Raw genomic sequence first — 26,422 nt, 5'->3', positions numbered from 1 at the left:
TTAGGCAAACACACAGATGCAGATACAAATACAAACACAGAAAGTTAAACACAGACGCTTACATGATTTTATTCCACCATCCTGCAAAAAAAAAGGATAAAAAGGAAATGTTAAATTCTCCTATTGCCATTTTCCAGAACCATCTACAAAATGTGGCAAATTCTTGAGAATTATTTTATTTACAAGCTTGTATTATGATTTTTGAAAAAAAAAAAAACATACTCTTAGATGATTGAACCTTTCTGGAGAAGTCCAACCGTCTGTTGGCCAATTGGTTGGACTTTTGGTTCAAGTTGAAGTCTGGCCTGGCCTTTGTCCCTTTTGTTCGTTTCGTTGGGCAATTTGCAAAGCGACAGGTGGACAGGTTGGACAGCCAGACTTCCGAGGTGAGCAACGGCATCTTTATAAAGTTCTCCAGTCGCGTGGCACTTGGCATTATACAGTTGAATGGATTCAAGTTTTTGGGTTTTTCGGGTTTTCGGGTTGGAGTTTGTCCAGGAGTTCCTAGTCCTTCCCCTCTTTCAAGTTGCGAAAGTCAACTTAATCCCGCATAATCGCACCCAATTCATAGTTGGAAACTTACCACAAAGCTGGGTGGGCCATGCCACAGACTCTGGTCTGGCCAGCCAGCTATTAAGTCACCAAGAATGCCCATTCCCCCGCCCTCCCAATAAAATAAATGCCACAATTTTTGTATTCGCATTTGTTTTTCTTCAGAACTTTGGTTGTTGGCTGAATTTCAATATTAAGAAAAACATATTGGCTTGCCATACAAGGCCTACCATCGCCGAATCAAAACGCTTCTCCATCTAACCTATGTACATGCATTAAACTTAAGTTTTCGATTTATGGGTTAGTATAAATATTATGCTTAACAGCTACTTTGCAACATACATACATGTTTCTTTAAAAAAAAAAATGCTCCGATTTCAATGGCTTTGCACTAGAAAGTATAATATATACACAGAGACAGCTACAACAATATATATATTTTTGTTTTACTTTACACACCGTTTACAATACAATATATATAATTTTAATGTAATAATAAGTATTTCGATAATAAGGTAGTTTAAAAAAAAAATATAGAAGAAGATTAGAAACCTGGAAGGCGGCCTACATCCTAACACATATCCTATACTATATATCCTATATAATCACAATTAAATATTGCTAAGGCAACGGCAGCAACAACGCCAGCAGCACACGCACCTAAAACTAACATTTAATAATTATTATTAATATATATAAAAAAAAAAATATGTATGGGACTTGCAACTAAAATTAAATCAACAACTTAAAAAAAAAAGCACTTTAAATAACACTCAAGGATGTCTAGGAGAATGGAGTAAAGTTGTTGCTCAAAAAAATACATTATTTACAATCAGAACGCGTTTTAATGAAACATTTAAAAAAAAAAACCAAAAATTAGGTAATTAAGGAAAAACATTAAAAAATAAATAATAACTCGGACACGTGGTGGATACGACTGTGAACAAACTTCAACATTTAAATTGAAATTGACAGCAAATGTGTACATTTTTTTTTTAAAGAGACTCCTGGCTCCAGTTGCTCTAATTATTGTGGTTACTTTTCTTGGGAAAGAGCAAGGAGCAGGATTGCAGGATTATATGGTGTTGCTGCTGGGTTGTTGCTGCTGCAACATTTTAGCGCATTGGCGTTCTATCGCTGCCACGAAATGTACTAAAGAATCTCAGCAGCAAGGAGCGATCTTCACCATTTCCATCGACTTGGCGATCCAAACGCCATCCGATATTCGGTAGCCACCAGAAGGGTGTATAGCCATCGCTGGTGTTGCTGTTGCTGGTTAGTGTTGCTTTAGTTGATGTTGCTGTTGCTGTTGTTGCTGTTGGTGATGTTTCTACTCTAATTATTTTACTATTTCTATTGCTACGATTATTAATACTTAAAGTTGTTGTGGCTGTTTGTGATGTTGTTGTTGTAGTTTCGGGTAATGCTGTCTCTGTAGTGGATGATGTTGCTAGTTCTGGCATTATCTTTGACCAGGCCTGAGAGCTAGATGTTGCTTCTGTTGATGTTGCTACTTGGTCTTGTTGCTTGCGCATCTGCGACAATCGCTTGTTCTTCACCAGCTCATTGATGAGCTTCAGTTCTTGTTGGACATTAATTTCACTTGTCGTTTTATGGCCATCCTCCTCACCAATTGTGTTTGTCATTAAATTGTCACTCTCCTCCAGCAGTTGGCTTGCATTTCTGATGCTATTACTGCTGCTAGTTGACTCTGCTGGTGTTGATGTTGCTGGTGTTGCTGATGTTGTACTGCTAGTAGCAGCAACATCTTCGAAATGCTGATAATGAAACCGGTCACTAGTCGAGCTGGTATAGGCATCAGTTACACTAGCACTCGTACTAGCAGTCGTTGTTGTTGTTGTTGTCACCTGAACCGGTTGCACTTTCGATTTTATCAAGACAAGACCATTTTTACCTTCATCTAAGTCTGGAACAAGCAAAGTAGAAGACGACAACGACGACGACGATGTTGTTTCAGGATCCATTGTTGTGGGCGTTAAGGAGCTTTCCACGATATCTGTTGTCTCATCGTCGTCGTTGTCTCCATCGTCTGTGGCAATTGTTGTCGAACCTTCATCCACTTCCTCCTCGCCCGAAACTGGAACTATGTCGGTGGTGGTGGTTGTTTCGTCGCTTTCCTCCGAGGAGCCCTCTATCTCCATATCATCCTCCAGCTGGGTGGTGGTCGTCTTTACATCCAGAACGGCGCTCAGCGGGGGCGACACTCGGCGATGGCTGAACGGAGGCTGGAGCACCTCGATGCTGCCCTCGTAGGCTGGGACAAAGGCGTCGTCCTTGAGCAGCTGGGCCAGATCCGCCTCCGCATTCGGATTGTGCGTCGCACTCGCTTTCGCATCCGCCTCGTCGCCACTATCGTCGTCGTCGTCGTCGGTCAAAGAACCTGTCACCATCTGCACCGACGATCCATCCGCCGGCAAAACAATGGCCTCCACATTGCCAATGTCAATGCGACTGGTAGTAGTGCTGGTGGTGGTGCTAGTAGTGGTGCTGCTGGGCAGTGTGAGTGTTGCCGTTGTGGCCAGGGCATTGCTGGAGGAGGCTTGTAGGTCGCCGTTGGCTATGCGATTGCCATCCATTGGACCATCGCCCGGAGGCGGAGGAGTGGTTGTTGTCGTTGCATTGCTCGCTTTTGGAGCTGGAGGCACAGCTGGCGGGGGAATGGCACCCAGCAGGTCCGTGTCGGGTTCACCCGTTCCCGTGGGGAATTTCTTCTCGAAAATGTTAAACTTCAGCGGTGCATCCTCGCTGGGCAGGGCCTGATCCTGGCCGGATGACGGGCCCATGGCTGACGGCGGTATGCCACCAATATCGAACGCCACCTCATCGCTCTCCTCCGGCTCATCCCCGTAATCGTAGTCGGCGATGGGGGCCGGCGGTGGCTTTCCGTTGCCGGTCTCGGCCAGGATCAGCTCCTGGACAATCAGCTGGTTGGGATTGATGTTGCTCTGGGGAATACAGAGCTCGTTGTAGAGCGTATGGTGGGGCGGACAGTGGCGGAAGGGGAGCGTGAATATCGACTTGGCGGTGACCTTCTTATGGGCCACAAGTGCCTGCTCCTCGGGTCCCAGATTCACCCAATCCTCCCACACCATGCGCTGTATGGGGCCCTCGATGGGCCGGGATGTGATGGGCAGGCTGTCGGCCCTCAAAGCCGCCAACACCGTTAGCCCCAGAACCGTTAAAAGGCAGCTCGGCGATGCCATTATTCCAGAGTTGGCTCTAATCGTTGCTCTGATTTTTGGGCTACTCCTGGTGACTGGAAAGAGTCGTAGAGAAAGAGTGAGATAGATGTATATCAGAATAGAGAAAGTATAAACAAAGGGGACTATTAAACGGTATCTTTTTTTACAGAAGTTAAGTGGTGGGATTGTCTTAAGGACGAAGTTTGGATGCTCTTTAGGGGGGTTTTCATAAAAAAATATAGAATTTATCAAGGTTTTGTTATTAAATCTTAAAAATAATAATATTAAAAGCCTAAGAGTTGTGTCTTAAGATTATTTATAGAGAGACTTGGCGGGCACACTGACTAGCGAACAAGTTCTAAGCTTCAAGCGGACAAACGGACACGCGGACAGTGCATTTAAAACAAGACTTTAGGCTAAAATATATTAATATTTTTGTCTAAAATATTTTAAACTATTTTCTAAAATATTTCCCATACTCTCTCATAGAGTATCTGATCAAAGTTGGGCCACCCAATGCGCTTTTAGCTTTTTTTTTTTTTGTTCGTATTTGTGCAGCAGCAGCAGCTGTTCTTCTGTCCGTGCGTCCGCGTGTCCGCTTGTCCGTTACCGGCCCTTTTCTCCCCTCCACCCCCCTTTGTCTCCCTTGCCTTGAATAACAACAAATAAATACCGGTTCTGGGCCACGTTAACAATATTAATGCTGGGGCCTAGTGACAGTGGGGCAAGTTGTCTCGAAAGCGAAGCCCTCCATCAAGATGGTATCTCTGAGATACATTCCACTGTAACTGAGGGATTCTTTTAATGGTTATATCAAGCAGACTCGGTAGATATATCTGTAGATCGTACATCAGTCATCGGTGTTGTCATAATCAGCGGCAACTGAAGGCAACAACTTGTTGCTGTTGCTCTTAATGTTGCAGTTGTTGTTGTTGATTTTTATGTGGCAGTTGTTGTTGTTGTTAATGTTGCTGCTGTTGCACTTTACTTAAGCGTAGCAAACACATATGGAAATGTATTATTGGGGGAAGCAACCGACAGACACGCACAAGTGTTTATTTATACAAGACTAAAGGGCTTGAGGGAGGAGGGCATATAAATGAGTGTGTTTAAATACACAAAAATATATACAATATATATATATATATACATATAGACACATAAATATATATGTATGTATATATATAAACATATATAGGTTATCTGCGGGTTCTTGGAATTTATGAGTTCAAGTGTGTGGCATCGCGACCGCGACTTTTTCTAACTGTTGCACTCAAGTTTATGGCCCATTGTTGTTGCTTCTGTTTGCTGTTGCTGTTGTTGTTGATGGTTCTATATCTTATTGTTTTGTTGTTGCTGGCATTATTACTTGTTAATAGCCACGAAAAGTGCGTGTGTCTCTGGGTCGCGTATCGGTCGTAAAAACTGTCCACAGAGCGTAACTCATTCCCTTGGGTTTTTCTTTTCTTTCGTTTTCTTTTTTTTTCTTAAGTGAGTGAGTCTCCCCCTCACTCTGAACCCTCAATCTGAATGTCAAGTACCTACTATGTATATACATATATATGTATGTGCTACGTATGGCCCTTGTATCTGGTCTGTCCGATAAGGTTAATGTCATAACGGTAACGGTATTATATAAAGCAATGACTTTGACACCCGCAGCTCCTCATGAGGAAGTGCCCTCGATTTCGATTCGAAAAATAAAGACAAATTTAAACAACTATTTTGGTATATTTATGATACTTTAAGTACTCATACCTCTTCCAAAAAAGGCATTAATATTTGGTTAGCTTAGTTAATTTAATATTTAAACAATTAACTAATTTAATTATCAAAATAACCAGCTTTTTCATCCAGAACCTCTAACTCCAGTAATTAAATAATTTGTCAAATATCTGGTCTCTCTAAAATTGATTTATTCATGTTCATTCATGTCCTAAAAACTGTGTTGGAAAAGCCAACAAAAATCAGTCTGTTTGAAATGCATTTTGCCAGATTATCCCATCACTCGCCAGCCGCGCAATAATATGACGCTCTATTTCCCCATTTCGATTTGCTAATCTATATTTATGAAGCCATGCCCCCCTTATCCACCCATAGAAAAAAGAAACCCCCCCCTAAAACCCCTAAAACCTATAACCCGAAATGTCCAATACGAAACACCAAATAGCAATAGCAATCCCCGTTCCGAGGCATTCATTCCCTGGCATTTGGCGGACATGTGATGACTGCTGTTCCAGGCTGTCACCAGGCATCAACTAGGGCGGGTCCTAAACCCCTAACCCTCTAACCCCCAGCCTCTAACCCCCTTGGTGTGGTCAGAGAAGCGGACGTGAAGGGTCGGAGGACATCTTCCATGTCCTAACAGAGGGCTTCCATCGCTGTGTATCAGTGTGTTCATCTGTCTGTCAGTTTGGCGGGCTCCAAATTGAAATCAACTTCACACGTCGCAAATTTTTAATTAAAAATCAGCAACTGATGTCAATTTTGGGCAAAAAAGAAAGCCTGGCTATCCATCTATCTATCTATCTATCTATCTATTTTTTTTTTTTGACAACATTTGATGCCTTTAACGCGGACAACGTTAAAAAAAGGTCTGAGGACTGAGGACTGAGGTCTGAGGACTGAGATCTGAGGACATTGGCATTTCTACGGATACGGATGTGACTCCCGAATCCGAATACGAATACGAATGCGTATGTTTGTACATAATTCCGCAAACACACATTGACATCTTGCTAATACAAAACAGCAACACGTAGTCATCGCTCAGATCCTGTGATGTGATGGGGATGGGATGTGTTGGATTCAGGATTCTGGATTCAGGATTCGTGCTGGCACGTATTCAATTCGATTCAATGATTCAATACCAATTCCTGTATGCCAGTATGCCTGTATGCCAGTATGGCTGTATTCCTTTATGCCTTCATGCTCTGTATGGGTGTATTGATGTGCATCCTGTTTTGGATCCATGTATATCCCCCAAACCAACAAACACGCACACGCACTGCTGACTGTGCCTCTGCTGAAGGATTTGCAGGACACCCTGAGAGTAGTGCGTGTCTGTAGGCTCTTTATCCTTTCAGGTTTTTAAAATATATATATATTTTAATTAATTTTTTTTTTTTCATTTCTTTGCAGGAATCTCAGAGTGCAGTGATTTTTGAATGTAAGTACTATGAATATTTATTAGTGATCTCATTGCATGGTAGACTTTAAGAAACCCCCTTGCCATTCAATGCCATTCGAATGTCTTTCTGTATCTACAAGTGCCCACGCACGTGTCAACTAGTTTTCTGTTTTTAAACCTTAAAGAACTAGAGTCGTGCAACAAGTGCCTGCAACTCTGCAAGTCTGAAAACTTTAGTGACAAGTTGGCTTTGCCGCCAAAAACTGTCGCACGTTGGCTCGCAACAGTAAACAAGTTGGCCCAAAAGCCAAATGCATTTGCATGAGATCATAGGCCTTCATTGGAGCTTTCTTTATCGGCCAAATGAAATCAGAAATCTGCATTCTCTCTGACATCATCATCACCATCCAATCTCGAGTCGGGTGGAGAAAAAATAATTGCTGCAAATTCCAGAATCTCGGACAATCAATGGCGTTTGTTTCGAATCGCAACAAATTGATCCAAGTAACCTCTCTGATAGACGATAGAGCTCCTTCTCCCGGGAAGACACAGCCATCCTCTCAAATGAATTACAGAATCATCATCATCATCTACGGGAATGGATCTCGGAATCGAAATAGTTGGTATACGTGCCCAAGTACTTCACACGCCAATTTACCAAACAAGTTTATGGGCTTTGGAGGGAGGGAGGGAAAACGATCATAAACTATTCAGATGGTAAATTGATTTCCAAACAAACCGAAATGCGTGTGAAAAACGGGCGTGAGAAACGCAATTAGTTTTCAATTACACTAGACACTTCAGAACCAAAGGGTAGGAATCAGTTCACAGTTGCAAAATATTCAACAGCTGGATGTGATCTGCAAAATGCACTTTTTCAACAAAATCTGAATATCAGAAATCCGAAAAAAACAGAAATCCACAACAAATGAGCGACTGGAAAAAGGCTGAAAATTGTTTATGACACCGTCGTGTGTTTCATGTTGTTCTTATTTTGATTTTTTTTTTTTTGGAGGTGTGGAGGGGCATGTTTTTTTTTTGGTGGCTACTGGGTTGCTTGATACTGTTTGCCACAGGCAGCGCGGACACAACGGACACCGAGACGGACACACGGACACGGAGCAAACCAAAATGCGCACGCAGACGCGTGCCGAATTCATAAAAACGCACCGCACCGCATTCGCACTCCACTCGCACTGGCACTCGTCGAATCGATTTACATTTGGTGGCACTTAGGCAAAAGCACGGCACAAAACCCCCAGAACACGAAGCCAGGCACGAAACTTGAGCTCAAAAAGCCCCACGATCCAACAAATACCAAAAAAACAAAAAATTGAGAAAAATAATTAATCACAAGAGACAATAAAATGAGGGGAGTGCAGTTTTTAGAAGCTAGCTCTGTAAAGCATATACTTATATTAATCTGATACTAAGAATCATTCTTTAAAGATCTCCACAAATAAAAAATTAAAAAAAAAATAATTAATCAAAAAAAGTGAAAAAATATCTGAGCGGAGTCGAACTTTAGTCCTTCAGAGCAGTAAGTGCAGTCTTATAGACTCTAGCCTCTCTAGGAGCTTTGTAAAGTATTAACTCTTAATATTCTGATAATAAGAATCATTCTATAAAGATCATTACAAATAAAATAGAAATAAAAAATAATAATTTATCAAAAAAGACCAAAGTCAAACTCTAGTCTTACAGAGCAATAAGTACTATTCCCTCTCTCTGATACCCTCTGAATCATCATGTTAAGGAATCCCCAAAAATATTTCCAAATTATGCATTTCTTCACTGTCTTAACATTCCCCAACGGATTGGTCTGGTTATCCCATATAATCTTTCCCCCCCCATACAAAGCCCCCCATCCCCCCAACCAAGAAAATCTGGAAAAGCATTAGCATAAGTAGCGATTAGAAGTGGAAGCCCGGGTGGTGAGGGGTAGCCCGCTACCGAATAATATCGTGAGTGAGTCTAATTTGTTGCCCTCGCCTAAGTCTGATATATGAATTGGCCGGGTCTGAGGGCTTAACATATTTATTTTTGTGACGCAGAGTTCCTCCAGTTTATACATTCAAGATATACAGATATATACAGATATATTCAAGATATTTCCAATTTAAATCCTGATTTATTTTCCGCACCTCTTTCCGATGTCTGGCAGTATGCGTTGCGTTGGTTTCTTGTTCACTGAAGATGCACTTTCATTCACAACACATTGCACTTGTAAAAAAAAGTATAAAGTAACACGACGTGTATATTTATAAATAATATATATTTTAGTTTTTTTTTTATATTTTTTTGTTAAAGATTTGTATGTTGTAGTGTGTGTGGCATGGAAACGACTTGAATAGGCGAAGATCTCAATACAGACTGAGCGGAAAATATACGAAAAATTCGTATCAACTGGCGGGTAGACAAATCGCCGAGAAACCAAAACCAAAAACCAAAACATTGCCGAGAGAGATACAAAGATATAAAGATACTGAGATACTCAGATACTGAATTCAAGGCAGAGAGACAGAGAGCTACAAGATGCAGAAGATAAACTTACGCAATATCCAAAAGAGCCAAGAACCAGCCAGGCAGTCGGTCTAGTTTTCTGGAAAAACTGTCTCTGTATCTGAGTATCTATAAGAATGTGTGTGTCTGTTGTGTATCTGCAAGATACACTTACTCTCTTACAATTTGGCGCTAAATCTTTTTGCCACACTTGTTATTTGTTTTGATCCTGAGAAGAGAGTCTGAGTGTGAGTCTCAGTCTGAGGAGAAGCGTGACCAGGTAGCAGCTGCATCTTAAGCTGCCACTGCAACTGCATCTGTTTCTACCTGCCACGAGATCCAGCCTTGAGGCTCGTGTATCTGATGGATACAATGGTTACAGTTACAAATAAGAGAGCCAAACAGAGATAGGACTATTGCGTAAAAAAAAAAATAAAATAAAAGAGTAAGCGATAAGAATACTCTCTACAAGGACAAGCTTAAAAAAAAGAGAGATACATAGGTGGATGACTCTCAAGGTCTTTTGTGATAATAGTTCAAGGACTTTGAAGACTTAAACCTAAGTTTTAAAATTAAAAGTAAGGCTCACGTTAAACAAAAACCTTAAAATTGATTATTTGATGGAAAAAATTAATAATGTTTAAATAATGTTTAGTTTCTAAGCCCTAAAACTTCGAATACCCCTCTTTGAAACCTCGTAATATGATCTCTTAAGTCTAGATCCCAACCTAGGTCAATGAGCCCCCTCTCCCGTAACGCTGAGTACCACCCACTCTCTAGGGAACTTCAATTCTTTTCCAATCTTCGAAAGCCACAAACTCGAGTTTCTTTGGCGAATAATCGCTCCGATTTCGAAGCTTTCGCTTTGGCACTATCACAAAAAAAAAATAAAAATAAATTAAAAAACGAAAAGAAAGACGAAAAAAAACCTCACCACTCACTGTTTGCAATTCAATTAACGCCGTCAATGTCGACATCACAACACAGTCGTAGTCGTCGTAGTCGTCGAAGTCGTCTCCTCGAAAAAAAACCCGATGAGCTACAATTACAAGATCATCGGAATCGACCAAGAAACCCAGCGACAGTGTTTGATTTTTGCCGTATCTCTAAGATTCGTTGTCGCCATTCATACAGAACCGACATTCAGTGAGACAAACACCCAGAGTTCAGTATCTGTATCTGAATCTTTTGGTCGAGTTCGAGTCGGGTTTGGTCTAGTGTGTGGTTTATCAAAAAAAGAAAAAAAAAAAGCCATGCATTACTGACAACCATTGTCTGGCCAAATTCTATGGATACACTAAGCAAACAGGCTACAGAACCCAAAACACACACAGAAATCTCAGTCCAAGCACACAAATCCAACAAATGCAGCAAACAGAAGCGGCAACAAGTGCCTGTGAAACAAACAATTACACTGCAAAGAAAATAACACTATGATTGAGGATCAGAGATACAAAATATATATATATAGTACATATAAGGTTTAGAGAACATATAACCCTATTACATTCAAAAATAAACGAATTGGAACGCTTTGCTAGCCGCATCTAATTGCATGGCTCAAAGATACAGATACTGTAGCTCCATAGCTCCATAGCTCCATAGCTCTATAGCTCTCTAGTTATTTTTTAAAGATATGCTGATACAGATAAGCACCGATAGGGTTCGCTGGAAACAAAAAAAAAAACCTAAAAACGTGGCTAAGGTCAGGCTGCCATTGACATTGCATGTGTTGGGTGTTGCAACAGCCACTGGACACAATGGGCTTCCTTGTTTCGTCCCCTCCCCCAGTGTTGAGTGTTGAACTTTCAATGGCAAACCCCAAAGCCCAAAACCCAAAACCCCCCCTCTCAGAGTATCAATCATCACCCTCTATCTTTGGGTTGGCGTGACGAATCCCTTCCAACTGACAACAGACACTGAAAATACCAGACCAATTAGTATAAAATCCAAAACATTACCCATTAAGTATTTAATTTTTTGTCTTTTTTGGCAAACTATTATTATATTTTCACTTAAATTTTGTATGAGAGGTGTGGTCTCTGCAGGTTTAACCTTCAAATTAGAAACCATATCTATAAAAGTCAGGGACAAGATCAAGACTTTATGAACCAATTAAAAATTTACATAAACTTATAATGGTTATCATATATCTAATACTCGATCATGATCAGTTGTCAGGTCTTAGGATCTATAGCGATGTTTTAGAAAGAGATTCCCCCAATTGAAATGGCCTCCAAAAGGCATTAAGAAATGAGTTCCATTCCGGAAAGATAATGGCTATTGTGGGACATACTATATAGAAATGAGGTTTTGAACCCGCCGCAATTGCCATAATCAATATGGACAAATGCCAAATCCGAATATAAAAATTAAATTCAATTTCAATTTCATGTCGCTATCCAGCTTGCATTTTTTATTTCATTTTTTTATGTAACCTAAATGAGTAAACTGTATAGTTCGTGATAGAAAATATATAAATAAAATGTTTGTGTGAGTGAAAACAATTGTTTATTATTTATTTACGTTGTTGTTTGGCTGCTTTGGATGTTGATTTGTATTTCATTTTGCGTACTAAACATTTGGGCCGACCATTTCAAGGCCAATACCTTTATTTGTGCCATATTTCATTGTTTAATTTTCTTTATTTATTTATTTTTTATTTCGCCTTTTCGCCACTTGTGGGCGTCGTCGTGTAAACATAGAAAAATTGCCAAATTAACTGGCCATGTGAGCCGAATGGGAAAACAGATTTTGAAACAGATTGTGTTTTTATAACCAAATTGCGCACTTTATTGTGAGAAAGTTGGGTCTTTAAAGGTGTTTAATACTCTTGGATGGATGGGGGATGTGTGGGTCTATATGAAAAGTGACTAATTCTTATACAAAAATAGGCTTTTGTTAGGATAGATCCTTGTCCGCTTAAACTTTTGTTTGATTTTTCTTCTTTAAGTTAGTAATGTTTTTTAGATTATATTTTGTCTATTTATTCATCCAATATAACCCCTAAGTGGTATGGTATATAGGACTATAGCTACAATATGGCCTTGTTTTAGATTTTGCAAGAAATTCTCTAAATTCTATTTATCTATAAGACCACCCAAATATTTAAGGTATACAGGACTATATCTACAATAGGTACATGTCCGTATGTCCATATGTCCGTTAAGTATCATATCCTTTAATGCGCTTATCTTTTAGACCCTTTTTTTAAACTTTACACCCTTAAAGGTATTACCTATTTAACTAATAAGCCAAGATCTTTGCTTAAATTGTCTCTAAAAACCTCAAAAGCCTCAAAAACCCTTTTTAGTAACTCCCCCTTCTGTCAGGGTTCTCTTTGCAATCAATTACCAAAACCTGTATGATTCGCCACCATTTCTGAGGGGGAAAGGCTTTCTGTTTTGTTCTGTTTTTGTGTGATTTTGGGTTTTCAGTTTTCGGTTTGGCAGTTTTCCGTTTTCAGTTCTGCAGTTCTCCGATTGGTGTTTTCTGTTTTGTGGGCTGCAGTTTTGCGGCTTATGCAACGCATTTTCAAATGAATTGTTCGGCAAATCAATTTGCATATTGCGCGGCGCATTTGCGGTAACAACAAAAACAACAATAACAACACTGACAATAGTACTCGGCTACCAGCACATTAATAGCCTGCCCCCAAGAGGTCATCATGCCGCACATGCCACACCCACTCCGACGCCCCCAGCCCTCCGACGCCCCCATAGACTGACGGCAATTTACAAAAATATTTTTGTGTTCACACTCAATTAATGCCAATTGACTGCAAAATTGCCAACACCTTTGACACACACGCCAGCCTATGTATATGGTGGTGTAAAAATGGGAATGGATATGTGAAAACAATCTCACAGTGTTTTTTAGTATCTGTATCTGCATCTGAATCTATCTGTATATCTGTGACAATGGCCCAAGCCAATTTGCCATCTATACCGCCCCCCTCTCCAGTGGGTCAAAAGAACTCGCGGTTTTCAGTTCCATAGCTAAAATGCAAAGTAAATCAATAAATAAATAAATTGTCACATGCAAAATTCATGAGACAATTCACAAAATACACACAGAAATACGAAAGCCCAGCAAGAACAACAACCTCCGAATTATTGACATTTTAAACGCAATTGAACTTTTCGCATAAATTTTTATTTTGAAGGGAAATTGAAATACCCAACCACCCACCATCGTCAATTGAATAAAATTAAATATAACAACTTAATGGATAAATAATTCGTAGTAGAAGTATCTTAGGCCTCTTATCTTGACCAATTTCAACAAACTATTAACACATGTCTTAAGATATAGCCCGTCCCCCCAATTAGTCGGCATAGTGACATAGTTAGATTACCAAATCATGTCAAGTTATTGTCTCGTACACTGGAAACTAAATCATCATCACATTTCTGTAGATTCTGTGAAATGTGCAGCATTTGCAATCTTTTTTCAGGGGCAGGGACAGATCATATATACTATATATACATATATAAAAAATATATAGAATAAAAACACATCAAGAGAGTGACAAGAGTAATGCTTGTTTTATATTCTTTACTTTATGTACTTTCCATATATTATATATATACATACTATATAGACTTTATATTTTATTCATTGTATTTTGGTGCATGGCCAGTTATCTCAGCTGGCGGCTGTTCGTCAGCTGTTATCGCTTCCGGGTTGGAGTCCCAGAGGCGTTGGCCAAAAAAAAAAGGGGTATCAGGGCCGTTGCTGTTGCTGTGCGTGTTTGTTATATAAATTCTGTGGCAATCGCTTCAGTGCGAATATTAGTCATGCAGCCCTGGTAAGTGCAATTCCCATGGAAATGTCCAAAATGTGCGACCCCTGGGGTTTATTTTTTGGGGCTATATACTCTCCAAGGGGGTATTTTGGGTTTTCTTGGGGGTATCTTGTGGAGGGGACTTGGAAGTCTTTAGGGGAAGTATATATTTTAATGAAGATCAGGTTTTTACTCCTAACTTTATCATCCGAAAGTTTATCCTAACTTTAAAGATCTATACATCTATACCAGACTATATCTTAGATAGTTCCTTGTCCATAGCACCCACTGTCTGTAAAGGTTACTAACCGGGTCCTCTTATCCTTCTGCCCTCTACTCCCTCCCCATAAAAGGGTATTTAACAATAGCATATCTACTCCCAAAAATATCCACCTCTATCACCTCAATTTTTGAATTTTTGCATTCGTTCGGCTTGGTTAACCCCGTTAAGCAGCCAGTCTGACTTTTTGCCACTTTCAGCTTTAAATTCATTGTGTGTTTTTGCACTCAATGCTGCTCTCTGGCTTTTTTTTTTGGTTTTTTTTTGGGCTTTAATTAAAATTATGTCAACGCAATTGAAATGTTATTGAACCAGCACGAACGATGCTTTGGCAAGCCAATGCGACGAGTTCATTAATTTGGATTTTGTAACTTTTATTCAAAAAAGTGCTCCGACGCGTCGTAACACCAACAGTGCAATATTTATGCATATCGAACTCTTTCCAAGTTCCCATAATTTATGGCCATTTCTGATAAAGAAACAGTCGGCATTGCAACCAAAAAAAAAAAGGGTCTTAACCAAAAAAGCAATTAAGAATTTCGGTTGCAGTCGTTGCTCTGATAATACTCCCATTTAAAAAAACACTCATTACCAAATTATACAAAAAAATTTAAACGTTACTTTCCAGCTTTCATTCATTATTTGTTTTTTTTTTTTTGAGGAAAATATAAAAAATAAATTTAAAATAAAGTAGATGTAATAAAATATACCTTGGGTGACCTGTAAATACCGCGTATTACTACACAACAACAAAAAACTGAATGCAATTTCAGCGAAAAAAAAAAGTCACATTACAGTGCGAACAAAACTTGGGCAATAAGCAAACGTAAACAGTTGTGTTTAATCAACTAAAATAAAGTGAAATATAAATATAAAAAAATAACACGAAAGGGAAACTGAAATCTGAACCGAAATAAACAGAAACTTTGTTTCCCAGCTAGACTTGTCAACGCCCCCGCTGAATTCTTTGGCCTTTTTCACGATTTATGGCATGAAATTTATCAGCAGAAAAATATATACGAAAAATGGTAGACTTTTATTAATAAATACACTATAAAATGGGTTACATTTTCGTATAATATATAACCAATTTAAACCTATTGAATTAAATAACCTTAATACTCTCTGTAAGAGTATTATCAATAAAAAGATTCCCCTTTGAATACGTTCATTAATATATAGGATTTGGCCATAAAAACCAATACTCACCCCAAATCAGGCCATATAAAGGGCAAATGATATATATGAAAAAGGGTTGCCAGGGTATCAGCCGCCAAAAAAATATGTGCTCCTGTTTCTCGATATTTTTTTTAGTCCAAACAGGATGTTTCAGTGGCTCTTGCTACCCACCGGATGGTTTTTGGAGCGCTTGGATAAATCTGCAATTGAAAGGAGATAAAAAAAACATAGATTAAAGTAGGAAAAGTACTTTTTGGGGAATTTTACTTAAAATTTTGTAATAAAAATTGCGTATTATGGAATTTTGACCTTGGAACTGGAATTCCTTTAACCGGAAAACGATAAGAAATAATCAGCTTAGTCTTAAATTAATATGCTACTCTTGTGTATATATATTTTTTTTTACTAAACCTTGTATATCTTTTACTTTACTTTTCTGTCCTAGATTTCTTTTCTATTTTTTTTTGTTACAAATCCAGTTATTTGTTGAATTTGACAGTTTAATTCTACGCCTCGATGAACGAATCGAACCCCAATCAGAGTGCCCTCACCCTCTGCCCCACTCACGCAATGCCAATGTGTCTATTTCAATCCAAAACACAACAGATACAAAATACAACAGATGGATACATCAGATGTATCTGATAGATGCTATTGCTGTTACTGATGCTGATAGATACTGTTGCTGATTTGTAAATCAAACAACTTTGACATTTCGATTTCCCAGGCCATCCCACACAGCCATCACAGCTCAAGGATACTTCTAATCCTTCCAAATATCTTTATATCTCTACCTCTATTTGTATCTGTATCTATCAGATTTGTGTGTTTAATTCTAACAAATTGCTTATGTAAGATGAACTTTATAAGTGATTTGCATTGAGGTATGAAATCTACTAGAGATTCAAGTTTTGGGTTCTGCTAATGAATTTCATTGGGTCTAGGGGAACTAGGGGGTCTAGGGGCGTGGCCAGGCCTCCGGGTGTAGGGCCGCCAAGTGAAAACTTGTCCAGCAATCAACAAAAACCAGCTAGCCGGCAAGCGAAGAGCAAATCAAGAAATAAAATAAAGAAATAAAAAATAAAACAAGTGAGAAATGCCAAAAACAAGTTTAAATGTCAAAATGTAACTCCCAGACGGCAAAAAAGACGGCAAGTGGCAACAACAATTGCTGCAATATTGCAAGTTGGCTGAGGCGCCGCGAAAGCTACAAAAATCAAATTAGCGCCTGTTGCAATCGACAGTCGGTTCTCTCACTGTCTTGTTATTAATAAATTTTTGTCGTTTTTTTTTACAGCCATGCTTATGCAAAAAAAAAAACGAAAAAATAAATGCTTAAATTAAATGTGAACGGGGAACAACTGCAACAAAAAAAAAACGGCGAAATAAAAACCCCATATAACTGATTATCATTATAAGTCTGTTTAAAATTTATGAACAATGAAAAATTCCATACAAAGAGAAGGGGTCTAAGAGAGGGGAGGTCTTGATAAAAATTAAGATGGAGTGGATGGGACTTTTGCATATATTTTAGAATCAAAATAATCAATTAATTCTACGATTCGTTCTAGTTGATGTTGAGGAACTTGCTATAACTTGTATTATCTGGCTATTACTGGTCTTTAAAATATAAATAAAATTAATGATTAAAAAAAAACAGTTAGAATGACTATATTATTACACCTTGACAGAATCAATGGGTCTTGAACTTTTCCATTTCGAAAAAATATTTATATATATATAAATATTCCAAGACAAGATATTCCGCAACCCCAACGGCGCGACCAAGACACGATTAAAGCTCAATTAATTTTTGCCTGACAATGACAAGGAGGCCTCTCATCACAGTGGCTGTCAAAAGCTATATAGCTATATATACTATATATTATAAAAAAAAATAAAAACAAGACAAAAGTCTAGACATGGCTCAAGAGTCGAGAGACTCATGAAAAGAGTAGATTTCCTAAAGATTATTCTTTGATTTTCTAATATTTAATGCTTTTTTTTATGATTAACTTTCTCTCAGTGTACTTGGTAGGCTCTCTCAGTTCACTAGAGTTCAATGTTCTCACCATAATATTTTCCATAATCTTTCTTTACGAGTTACTGTTTTTTTTTTATTTTTCTCAAAGATCTTTAATCGATTTATTTTTAATTTTTTTTTCTTCGATTAGATTTTAATTAAATATTGTGTATATATAGTCTATATAGTAGAGTCATTAAACTTTCTATGTCTCAGGCTTATCATTGTTTCTGTGGCTGATGCTTGCTGGCAACATGTTGCAGCCATTAGCCCAACAATGGGGCATCTATTGCAGTTTGGCTGGCAGTCGCATTGATTTATCTGGCATCTCACGTTTGCCCAAAGACCAGGGTTCTGGTCTAGGTCTAGGGCTTGGTCGTGATCCACTCTGGACCTTGGATTCCTTTAGGCAACGGGGATGGCCACCCGTGAGCTCGCGGCATCGGCATCGCGGTTCAATTCAATTGCCCTGGACCACAAAATCATTGACAGCGAAATAAAAAAAAAAATACCCAAAGCACTGAGAGAAATTAGTAGTTGAAACTAAAAAAAATATCTTCTGAAGAGAATAATTTTTGTTGTAATTTTTTTCTCACTGTATAACTACATCAGCAACATGTCAGCATTCGTGGTCACACGACCCTCTCTCCCTCCCCCTAGCCCGTTCTTCTGCTTCTTCTTCTTGTTCTTCTGCAGAGGGCGCCATCAGTTCATGGGAATCCGCTCCAGAAGATGCCACACACAGTAAACACGAAGCAACAGCAATAGCAGCAGCAACTGTTGCAGCTGCAGCAAACTTTGGCCCCGCGATGCATTCTCTAGTATTCTGGCATTGGCGTGGGTGGGTGGCAACCACTGGATGCGCCGAGGGGTGGGGACCTTAGGGGGGCCTTCAGGGTGCTGGTGGCAATTTGCTTGCTTGCATTTCGCTGTCGCAACCATATTAAATACATTTCTCACATGATTGCCATGCACTTTGCACAATATTGTCCAGATAGTAGTAGTAGAATACAATGCAAGATGCTGCTGACTGCTACTGTTGGTGTTGCTGTTGCAAGTGTTTCGTGTTCCATTGTTCAACTGAATTCGAATCCGAATCCGAATGCGAATCCCTGGTTGTCTGGTTGTCTGTCAGTCGGTCATGTGGCCAAGTAATTGATCATGCGATATACTCTGTTCACAGCAGCAACATCAACTACATACATCAGCAACACAAAGGCCTTAAACAGAGAACAATTATTGAAAAGAAAGTGCTAGAAAGGAATCAACTCTCAATTTCCCTGAAAGTGCCATTATGATTAAGCCTTTCTGGGAAATAAGTACATACTTTCATACAGAGATTCAAACAGAATTCATTCATGTTCGTTTAATATGTTATTATTTTTCAAAAAAGCATTCATTGGCTTGTGGATGATGGCTTATGTTGTTTGTTTTTCTTCTGTTGGCTAGAAATATTTTCCAAAAAAACATTTTTGCATAATAAACAAGCAACAGTGGCAGCAACAGTGGCAGAGGTAGCAACATCCCTTGCAACACAGCAACATAAACAAGAAATAACACAACATGAGGCAGAAAAAAAAAGTGCCACAAAACATGCAAATAAAAAAAAAAAGGAGGATGTTTTTCGCACATGAATTTTTATGTTTGTGGGGGGGTGTGAGTGTGTTATGAGTATGTGTGTGTGTTGGAGCTATGAGTGTGTGTTATGAGTGTGTGTAAAAATGCCAAAAAGCCAAACGAGAATTGTCAACCAAAACATTGGCGTTGGCCACCGCAAACAGCTGTAACGAACGCCAACACTTACACACAGTGCCAACTAGCAACAACGACTACTGGCAACTAGCAACTAGCAACCTGCAACACGAGACCATACTAGTAGCAATACCAACACCTCTAACAACAACAACAACAATATCTGCAACATAGAGAGTTTCTGGCAAACATGCGTTTTAATTTTTTTTTCGCGCAGCCGAAATGCAGAATGAAAATGCTTTGCATTTCACCCACCTTCCCCTCCTCTCTCTTGACAACATCCGTTGCCAAAAACCAAGGGGGAGGGGGGCAGCGGAGGGGTAGTTTGTTAGGCTTTTGGGGCCTGGGAGCTGGGAGCTGGGACCTGGGACCTGGGATACAACGATAGCATTGTCAAAACATATGCTTTCACACTTTGGCCATGCCATGCAACATAAAAAGAGGAAAATGTGTGGAAATGGGGCCTAAAGGCAGTGGGGGAGGGGAGGGAGGCTTGAGGGAGTGGCTGCTGTAGGCGGCGTGGCATGCCACAAGCTGTGAAAACTACACACAAAATTGTCAGAGTTTCTAAAGAGAAACTGCTACAAAAAATGCCTTTCTTTTTTTTTAAATATTTTTAAAATTAAAAACTAAAATTATTTAATAAATTTTAGAGTTAAATCTTAATATTTAATTTAAGCCTATTAACTCCCAATCTTTTTATTTTAATTAAATAAACTTTGTCGCCTGGTCATGGCATTGCATTCAATGACATCCTTTTGGCCGCCTCGGACATCCTTTTGGGGGCCAGGACCTCCTACCACCCTCCCTCCCGGCCATTTTCCACGCATTTTACAAACAGGAAAATTAAGTGCTTGTCACATTTGCGGTTGACAACGTTTAATTTTGTGTCTATTTTTATGCATACGCGACACCATCACCCAATCACCTTTGCCCCTTGGCATCTACTTCTTGTGGGCGGTGAGGCGTGTCGGCATACAAGCTGAATAATTAAATCATTTAACCAAAAAAAAATATTTAAAAAAAAACTAGAAGCCAGAAAGCCAGTGTAGAGAGAGACGGGGGGCTGGGCAGTAAAAATCCGGGCTAAAATGGAAGTGAAAACGGAATATAGAATGTGTAATAAAGTGTAATAAAAATAAAAAAAAAAGAATTGTAAGCGGAAGTAGCAGCGACGCGACGCATTCAGTCAGAACGCCAACGGAGGCAGTGGCAGTGGCAGTGGCAGAGGCGGTAACAGAAGCGGCCGGCATTACTTTTAAATAAAACAAGAAAGGAAAGCTAACTTCGGGCGGAGCCGAAGTTTATATACCCTTGCAGCTAAAACCGGATATATATCGCAAACATCGGATATAGTTAGCCGATCCTTATGAAATTTGGTAGGTTGGATCAACTGACCAAAAATAGAATCTGTACCAAGTTCCAGCTTTCTATCTTCAAAAACACGAAAGTTGGGTCATTTCCGATCGTTCAGTTATATGGCAGCTATAGGATATAGTCGGCCGATCCCGGCCGTTCCGACTTATATACTGCGTACAAAGGAAAGAAGGGTGTGTGCAAAGTTTCAAGACGATAGCTTTAAAACTGAGAGACTAGTTTGCGTAGAAACAGACAGACGGACTGACGGACATGCTCATATCAACTCAGGAGGTGATCCTGATCAAGAATATATATACTTTATAGGGTCGGAGATGTCTCCTTCACTGCGTTGCACACTTTTGGACAAAATTATAATACCCTCTGCAAGGGTATAAAAACAGGAAAGAAGGCTTACAAATAAGACGAAGACTAGATACACTTCTCACAAAAAAAAACATGAAAATCTATAAGATATAGTCAGCCGATTCTAGTTAAACTTGGTCATATAAGAGATTATCTCAAGACTAATCATTGTACCAAGTTAGAGATCCCTAGCCTCAAAACTAAGAGCCACAACTAAGAAAAGGCTAAAAAAAAAATCCAAAGAAGCTTGAACTTGACTCTTAAGTGTTACCACTTATCTATAAGATATAGTAGACCGATTCTAGTTAAACTTCGTAATATAGTGGATGATCCAAAGACTAATCATTGTACCAAGTTATAACTCCCTAGCCTCAAAACTAAGAGCCACAGCTAAGAAAAATCTAAAAAAAAACCAAACCAAAGCTTAAACATGACTCTTCAGTGTTACCTTACCCATAAAAATACCAAAATACCCTTTTGGTAAGTGTATGAAAAAAACAAAAGCGGAAGAGGGAGGCATCATCGTCGTAAAGAAAGACAAACGGCCATGGCGTGTAATGGAAATTACGAGTTGGTGTCTCAACGGACAAGAACAATAAAAAAATAAAAAAAAAAAATGGCATTCTAATAGAGGCAACAGCTTTTCTGTATTTTTTAGGGGGCAGTGCACCTGCGGGTTATATACCGATAGCCGATAGATGCTACAATTCCAAAGGCCATTAGAAGTTGCCACTGTTTACGGTTTCCGTTCCAAAAAAAAGGGGGAAAGATAGAAGAGAGTCTATAAAATATTCATTGATTTCTTGAGAGATTTCTTATCTGTATCTGAGAGATACATATAGGTTTTTTGCATATCTATGTATATCTATAGGGGTGATAATATTTTACAATCATTTTCAGATTATCAGAAACATTAATATACATTTTTATGATAAACCTTTGTTTTTATGAATATTTTTATTAAATTTTAAATTTAAGTTTTGTTTTTAAAAAACTTTCATTTGTTGTTTTTGTTTTTCAATTAAAATTCTACCTGAGGTCTGACCAGAGCCGTGACCACAAAAGCGTAACAAGTGCTGCCACAATCAGAAAGGTCTCCCCCATCTGAGGGGATCTGCCTTTGTCTCTTCCCCCTTTTCAATTATACTCCCCTCTCCAACCCCCCCTCTCCCCTCTCCTTAAAATCTAAAAACCCAAAAAAAAAAACCTTACTGAACCGAACTGAGAGGCACCTGTTCGTCGACACTTTGACGCTTCGCTGATTTTTTGGAGGCGAGTGCGTGCTACGCTTTTCGCTTTTGACTCGCCGATGAGTCAGCGGTACGTTCCTGCTACCATCCCTCCCCCCTTTTTCGGGCTACCTCCCACTGTTGCCCCATCTGCCTTCATGGTTAAATAACCATGCGGGCCTGAAAGAGCATCCTAGAGCGGGGTTTGGGGCAACGCTACGTTGCACATGAGCATCATAAGGGTATACAGGTATACAGGTGGGGGTGGGGGTGGGTGTAGGACGTGTGGCAAGTAGCGGGCGGCAGGTGGATGGATGCCTTAATCTAACGGCAAATGAATGCCTTATTAGCCAAATGCCACCCAAACGAGTTCAACAAGTGAATAATTGAATGAATAAATGAATAAAGCTGGGTTATAGATAGAATATAGAGAATATAGTAAAATATAGAAATATAACCTCTAGAAAATCCTTAGACTCATTAGACCCTCCCTCCTTCAAATCCCCATCCCCACTAAATCATTACAATTTCCGCCACTTTTCCCGATCATTAGTTTTTCAAAACTTTTCACGGTTCTAAGAAAAACCCACTCCAAGCGGTACATATTCGTGATCTATATAATGCCATTCGTCTGGGCCGATCCAAGTGCGGGAAATGGAAAAAAAAGAATTCCATAGCAAACATTTCAAAGTGGTTGGAGGTCGTATACTATACTATATCGGTTTTAGGTTTTTTTCGGTTTTGGATTTGCTTTTCATTATTCACATATTTAGGGCCTCAGGCACGTACCGCCCACGGTCTCCCCTGATGAAATAGAGATGCTGTTTGCCTATATGTACATTGTACACTATATACCATACCACTAAGCCCATGCAGCTGAATCAATTTTGAACCATACACCCCAAAAAAAAAAAAAACCAAAAAGTTCACTTAAGTGGCAACATTTAAGTTTATTATTTAATTTGTGTGCTGAACCCGTGACTTGTTTTAAAAATATAAACTGAGAGAAATTGAACACTACTATGATATATTTATGATCATATATGTTTTGGGAATTTTTTGATATTTTTTTCAAGTGTACTCAGTGATATTTTTTTCTCGCCTCAGTCAACAAAATATCTAGCACCCCCGCCACTAGCCAGTTAAATGCAATTAACTTGGTTAAACTTTCATGCGGGATTTGTGGAAATTTTTCCACTCTTTTCCCTTTTTTTTTTACGGTTTTTAGATTTGAATTTTGAATTTTTGTGGTCAACGGAAGTGATCATTTGGCCATGCGGCGACACTGATGATAGGGCCAACCATCTGGGGGAAATGACATCACTACAAGAGTCACATGGCTCTCAAACCATGTCGCCTAATCGTGATGTTTTTCCAGTTTCCCAGTTTCGCAAATGTTCCAAATAACTGATAACACCACCCAAAAGGTCAACGTAGAGTTCAATGGACCATCTAGAAATGATTAACTCACAAGATTCCCACAATGAGGGTTAAGATTTTTAGAGGGAAGTCGTCTTAACTTTCACACCCATCCATATTTCGGGAAAGAGATATTCCCACACACACACTCTCTGGGGTGTCAGAAGGTCAACATCGGGCGTGATTCGGGATGGAAATCCCATCCCATCCATGAAACCCAAGGAAGGACTATACAAGCCTGAAAGGTCTCTGAAACTCAGAAACTCTGAAACTCGTATTATCGATACCGGAGACTGTAAAAATACAGAAATTTCGCTGAATTTTTTGTTGGTTTCAATTGAATTTGCATTAAAAACGTGTTTCCGTCACACAGGCCACAGAAAAACAAACAAAAAAACGCGGGGAAATTATAAAACACACACTTAATGGTATTAAAATATAAAAAAAGCAACAAAAACAAAATTATAATCCACTTACTTTTGCTGTTTTATATCCAAAAGCCAACAAAAAAAAACGAAAGAAGATCTTCAAGATTCACCAACGAAAAAAAAAGAAGAGTTTCGCGTTTTTTTAATCTTTCACTGGTTTTTTGTTGTTTTTATTTGTATTTTGTATTTTTTTGGGTTAATTCGAAGTTATTGTAAAAATTAGCATATAAATAAATATTTGGTTCGATTTGGAAACACTTGTTCTTTTATGTCTAAATTTTATTTAATTGCTTAAAGTTTTCCTTTCGCTGATTGCCTTTCATTTTTTTTATTATGACACCAAGTTGTTTTATTTTGTAATTTTATTTAGTAATTTAAATTTTATATTTATATGCATAATTCACAGTTGGTTTTTTTTATTCACACACTCGACAAAAAATGAAAAAATAAGTAGTAATAGTTCGAAATCTGTTGGAAAAAAATATATAAAAAAATTACATTACTTTCCGCTTTTGTCAAAAAAATATATACATATATCTTATGTATATGTTTAGAGTATATATATATACATATATATTTTCTTGAAGATTATAAATTATCAGAGGCCTGCTGCCTACAACAATAACAATAACAACAACAATCGCGTTTCACAATTTATTACATTTTTTTTTATAATTTTTTTTCTTATTTATGCTTTTTGTTTCCTTTCACAGATTGGAATATTTATATTCTCTTGTTTTGTTTTGTTCTTTCTTTCAATCCGAACCAAAATCGGGTCAAAGTTAGAAAGAAAACTAGATAAAGGCATTAATTTTAAGCACATCATTAATATTAGAAACTATATTAGGTTCTTGTTTTTTTTATTGAAATAATTTAAATATTTTAATAACACGTTCTCACTGATAATTGCACATGTTTATTTTTTTTTATTTTTATTGTGTTTTTTTTTTTTATTAATTGCCGTTGTTATTGTTATTGTTGTTATTATTTTTTTTTTGGTGTAGTGTGGGAGGAACGGGGGCTACATATAATGTAGTTGGGGCCCCAACTAAGTGGGTGAGAGATGGCGCGGAGAAGAGCACACACCGTTACCGTTCACGTTCACAGTTGTTTTTGCAGTGTAGACTCTTAACAGAGCGGCAGCGACTCACATTGACTTCCAAACGCGTTCCACCCCATTCAGGTTCCACCATCCACGACCTATACGTCGCTACGATCGACGTCAGCGTCAGCAGAGAGGCTAGCGATCACCGATCTGTTCCCACAAAGAAAGAGAGAACAGACCAGCCGGTACACCGAGAGACTGAGAGAGAGTTGGCCCAAGAGTAAGCTTAAAACGAGCTTAGTTTTTACAGCTCTTTTCTTGTAAGTGCACTGGGAGAAACTTTTGTGGGTTTTGGTTTAAAAAAAATATATTATTCTATTGAGAAATATAATTTTTCTTTTAGTGTAAATTTTTTTAAAGCACAATTTTTAGTAGAGTAACAAAATTTCCACCATTAGAAGAGGTTAAGATATTTTTCAAGGTGTAGAACCCAGTCACTTGGTCACCGCCCGCTAAGAATGATTAATGACCAAAAAATGGCCAATGCATTTGTCTGTTTTTCCCCCTCTCATTGTGTGTGTGTTTTTTTTTTCCAAGTGCATGTAATTTACATAGACACTTCTTCTTCTTCTTCATGTAGTAATTTCCTGGTAAATTTCCATTGACGGGTATTCCCCCTCTTCTTTTGGGAAGATGTTTTCAAAACAATTCTATTTTCGAATCTTGTTGTCCTGCGGTTGGTCCCCAAGGATCAAAAATTGAAATACTGAGAAGGTCCTGAATGAAGGCACTTGTCCGTACATTAAGGGTAATTCGACGAATGTCCTTAGACTAAAATAAATCCAATTTAAGAAAGCCAATTGAAAAGATTTAGTCGAGTTGTTGTTTTTTTTTTTGTTATTTTTTTGGCCTGGTACTTCACGCTACCTTTAATTAGCCGGCACTTGAATTGTTTAGGCCAACATAATGGCCAATTAGGCCCACTTGGCCATAAGGACACTGAGGGAAATTCTTAAGAGAAGATATATTTTATAAAAAAAATTGGTTTTCTTCTTAGATTTAGATTTTAAGGCCTTTTTTTTGGGGAATATGTTTCTCATAATTTTTCGAGGTGTATGCTCTTGGAGTGGCATGCCCCTCTGTCTGCTGGTCAAGTATTTGCCACAGACTGC

At 38.6% G+C, this 26,422-nt stretch overlaps 2 protein-coding genes across 10 annotated transcripts in view; one reads left to right on the top strand and one right to left on the bottom strand.

Annotated features, from left to right (window-relative positions):
* Nucleotides 1–26,422, top strand: part of LOC108121141 (chaoptin) — a 212,176-nt gene that overhangs the window by 159,629 nt on the left and 26,125 nt on the right. For all 6 annotated transcript variants that reach the window (XM_070280653.1, XM_017235077.3, XM_070280630.1 and 3 more), the window contains one exon: nucleotides 6,897–6,924. The gene's annotated coding sequence lies outside the window, so the exon portion shown is untranslated. The remainder of the gene's footprint in view (nucleotides 1–6,896; nucleotides 6,925–26,422) is intronic.
* fog (folded gastrulation) lies at nucleotides 689–25,384 on the bottom strand. 4 transcript variants are annotated; one of them, XM_017235083.3, is made up of 4 exons: nucleotides 25,292–25,384; nucleotides 24,255–24,673; nucleotides 15,663–15,832; nucleotides 689–3,829 (listed from the first exon to the last, which is right to left on the bottom strand). In XM_017235083.3, the coding sequence occupies exon 4, from the start codon at nucleotides 3,774–3,776 to the stop codon at nucleotides 1,668–1,670; it is 2,109 nt and encodes a 702-aa protein (XP_017090572.2). In that variant the 5' UTR covers nucleotides 3,777–3,829; nucleotides 15,663–15,832; nucleotides 24,255–24,673; nucleotides 25,292–25,384; the 3' UTR covers nucleotides 689–1,667. The 4 variants fall into 4 exon arrangements, with proteins under 4 accessions (XP_017090572.2, XP_070136854.1, XP_043066079.1 ...); XM_070280753.1 differs by having other exon boundaries at nucleotides 25,298–25,317; XM_043210144.2 differs by lacking the exon at nucleotides 25,292–25,384 and adding an exon at nucleotides 25,231–25,251.

The sequence above is a fragment of the Drosophila bipectinata genome, chromosome XL (genome assembly GCF_030179905.1).
Source record: "Drosophila bipectinata strain 14024-0381.07 chromosome XL, DbipHiC1v2, whole genome shotgun sequence".
NCBI lineage: Eukaryota > Metazoa > Arthropoda > Insecta > Diptera > Drosophilidae > Drosophila > Drosophila bipectinata.
This window is presented reverse-complemented; position numbering and strand designations above follow the sequence as displayed.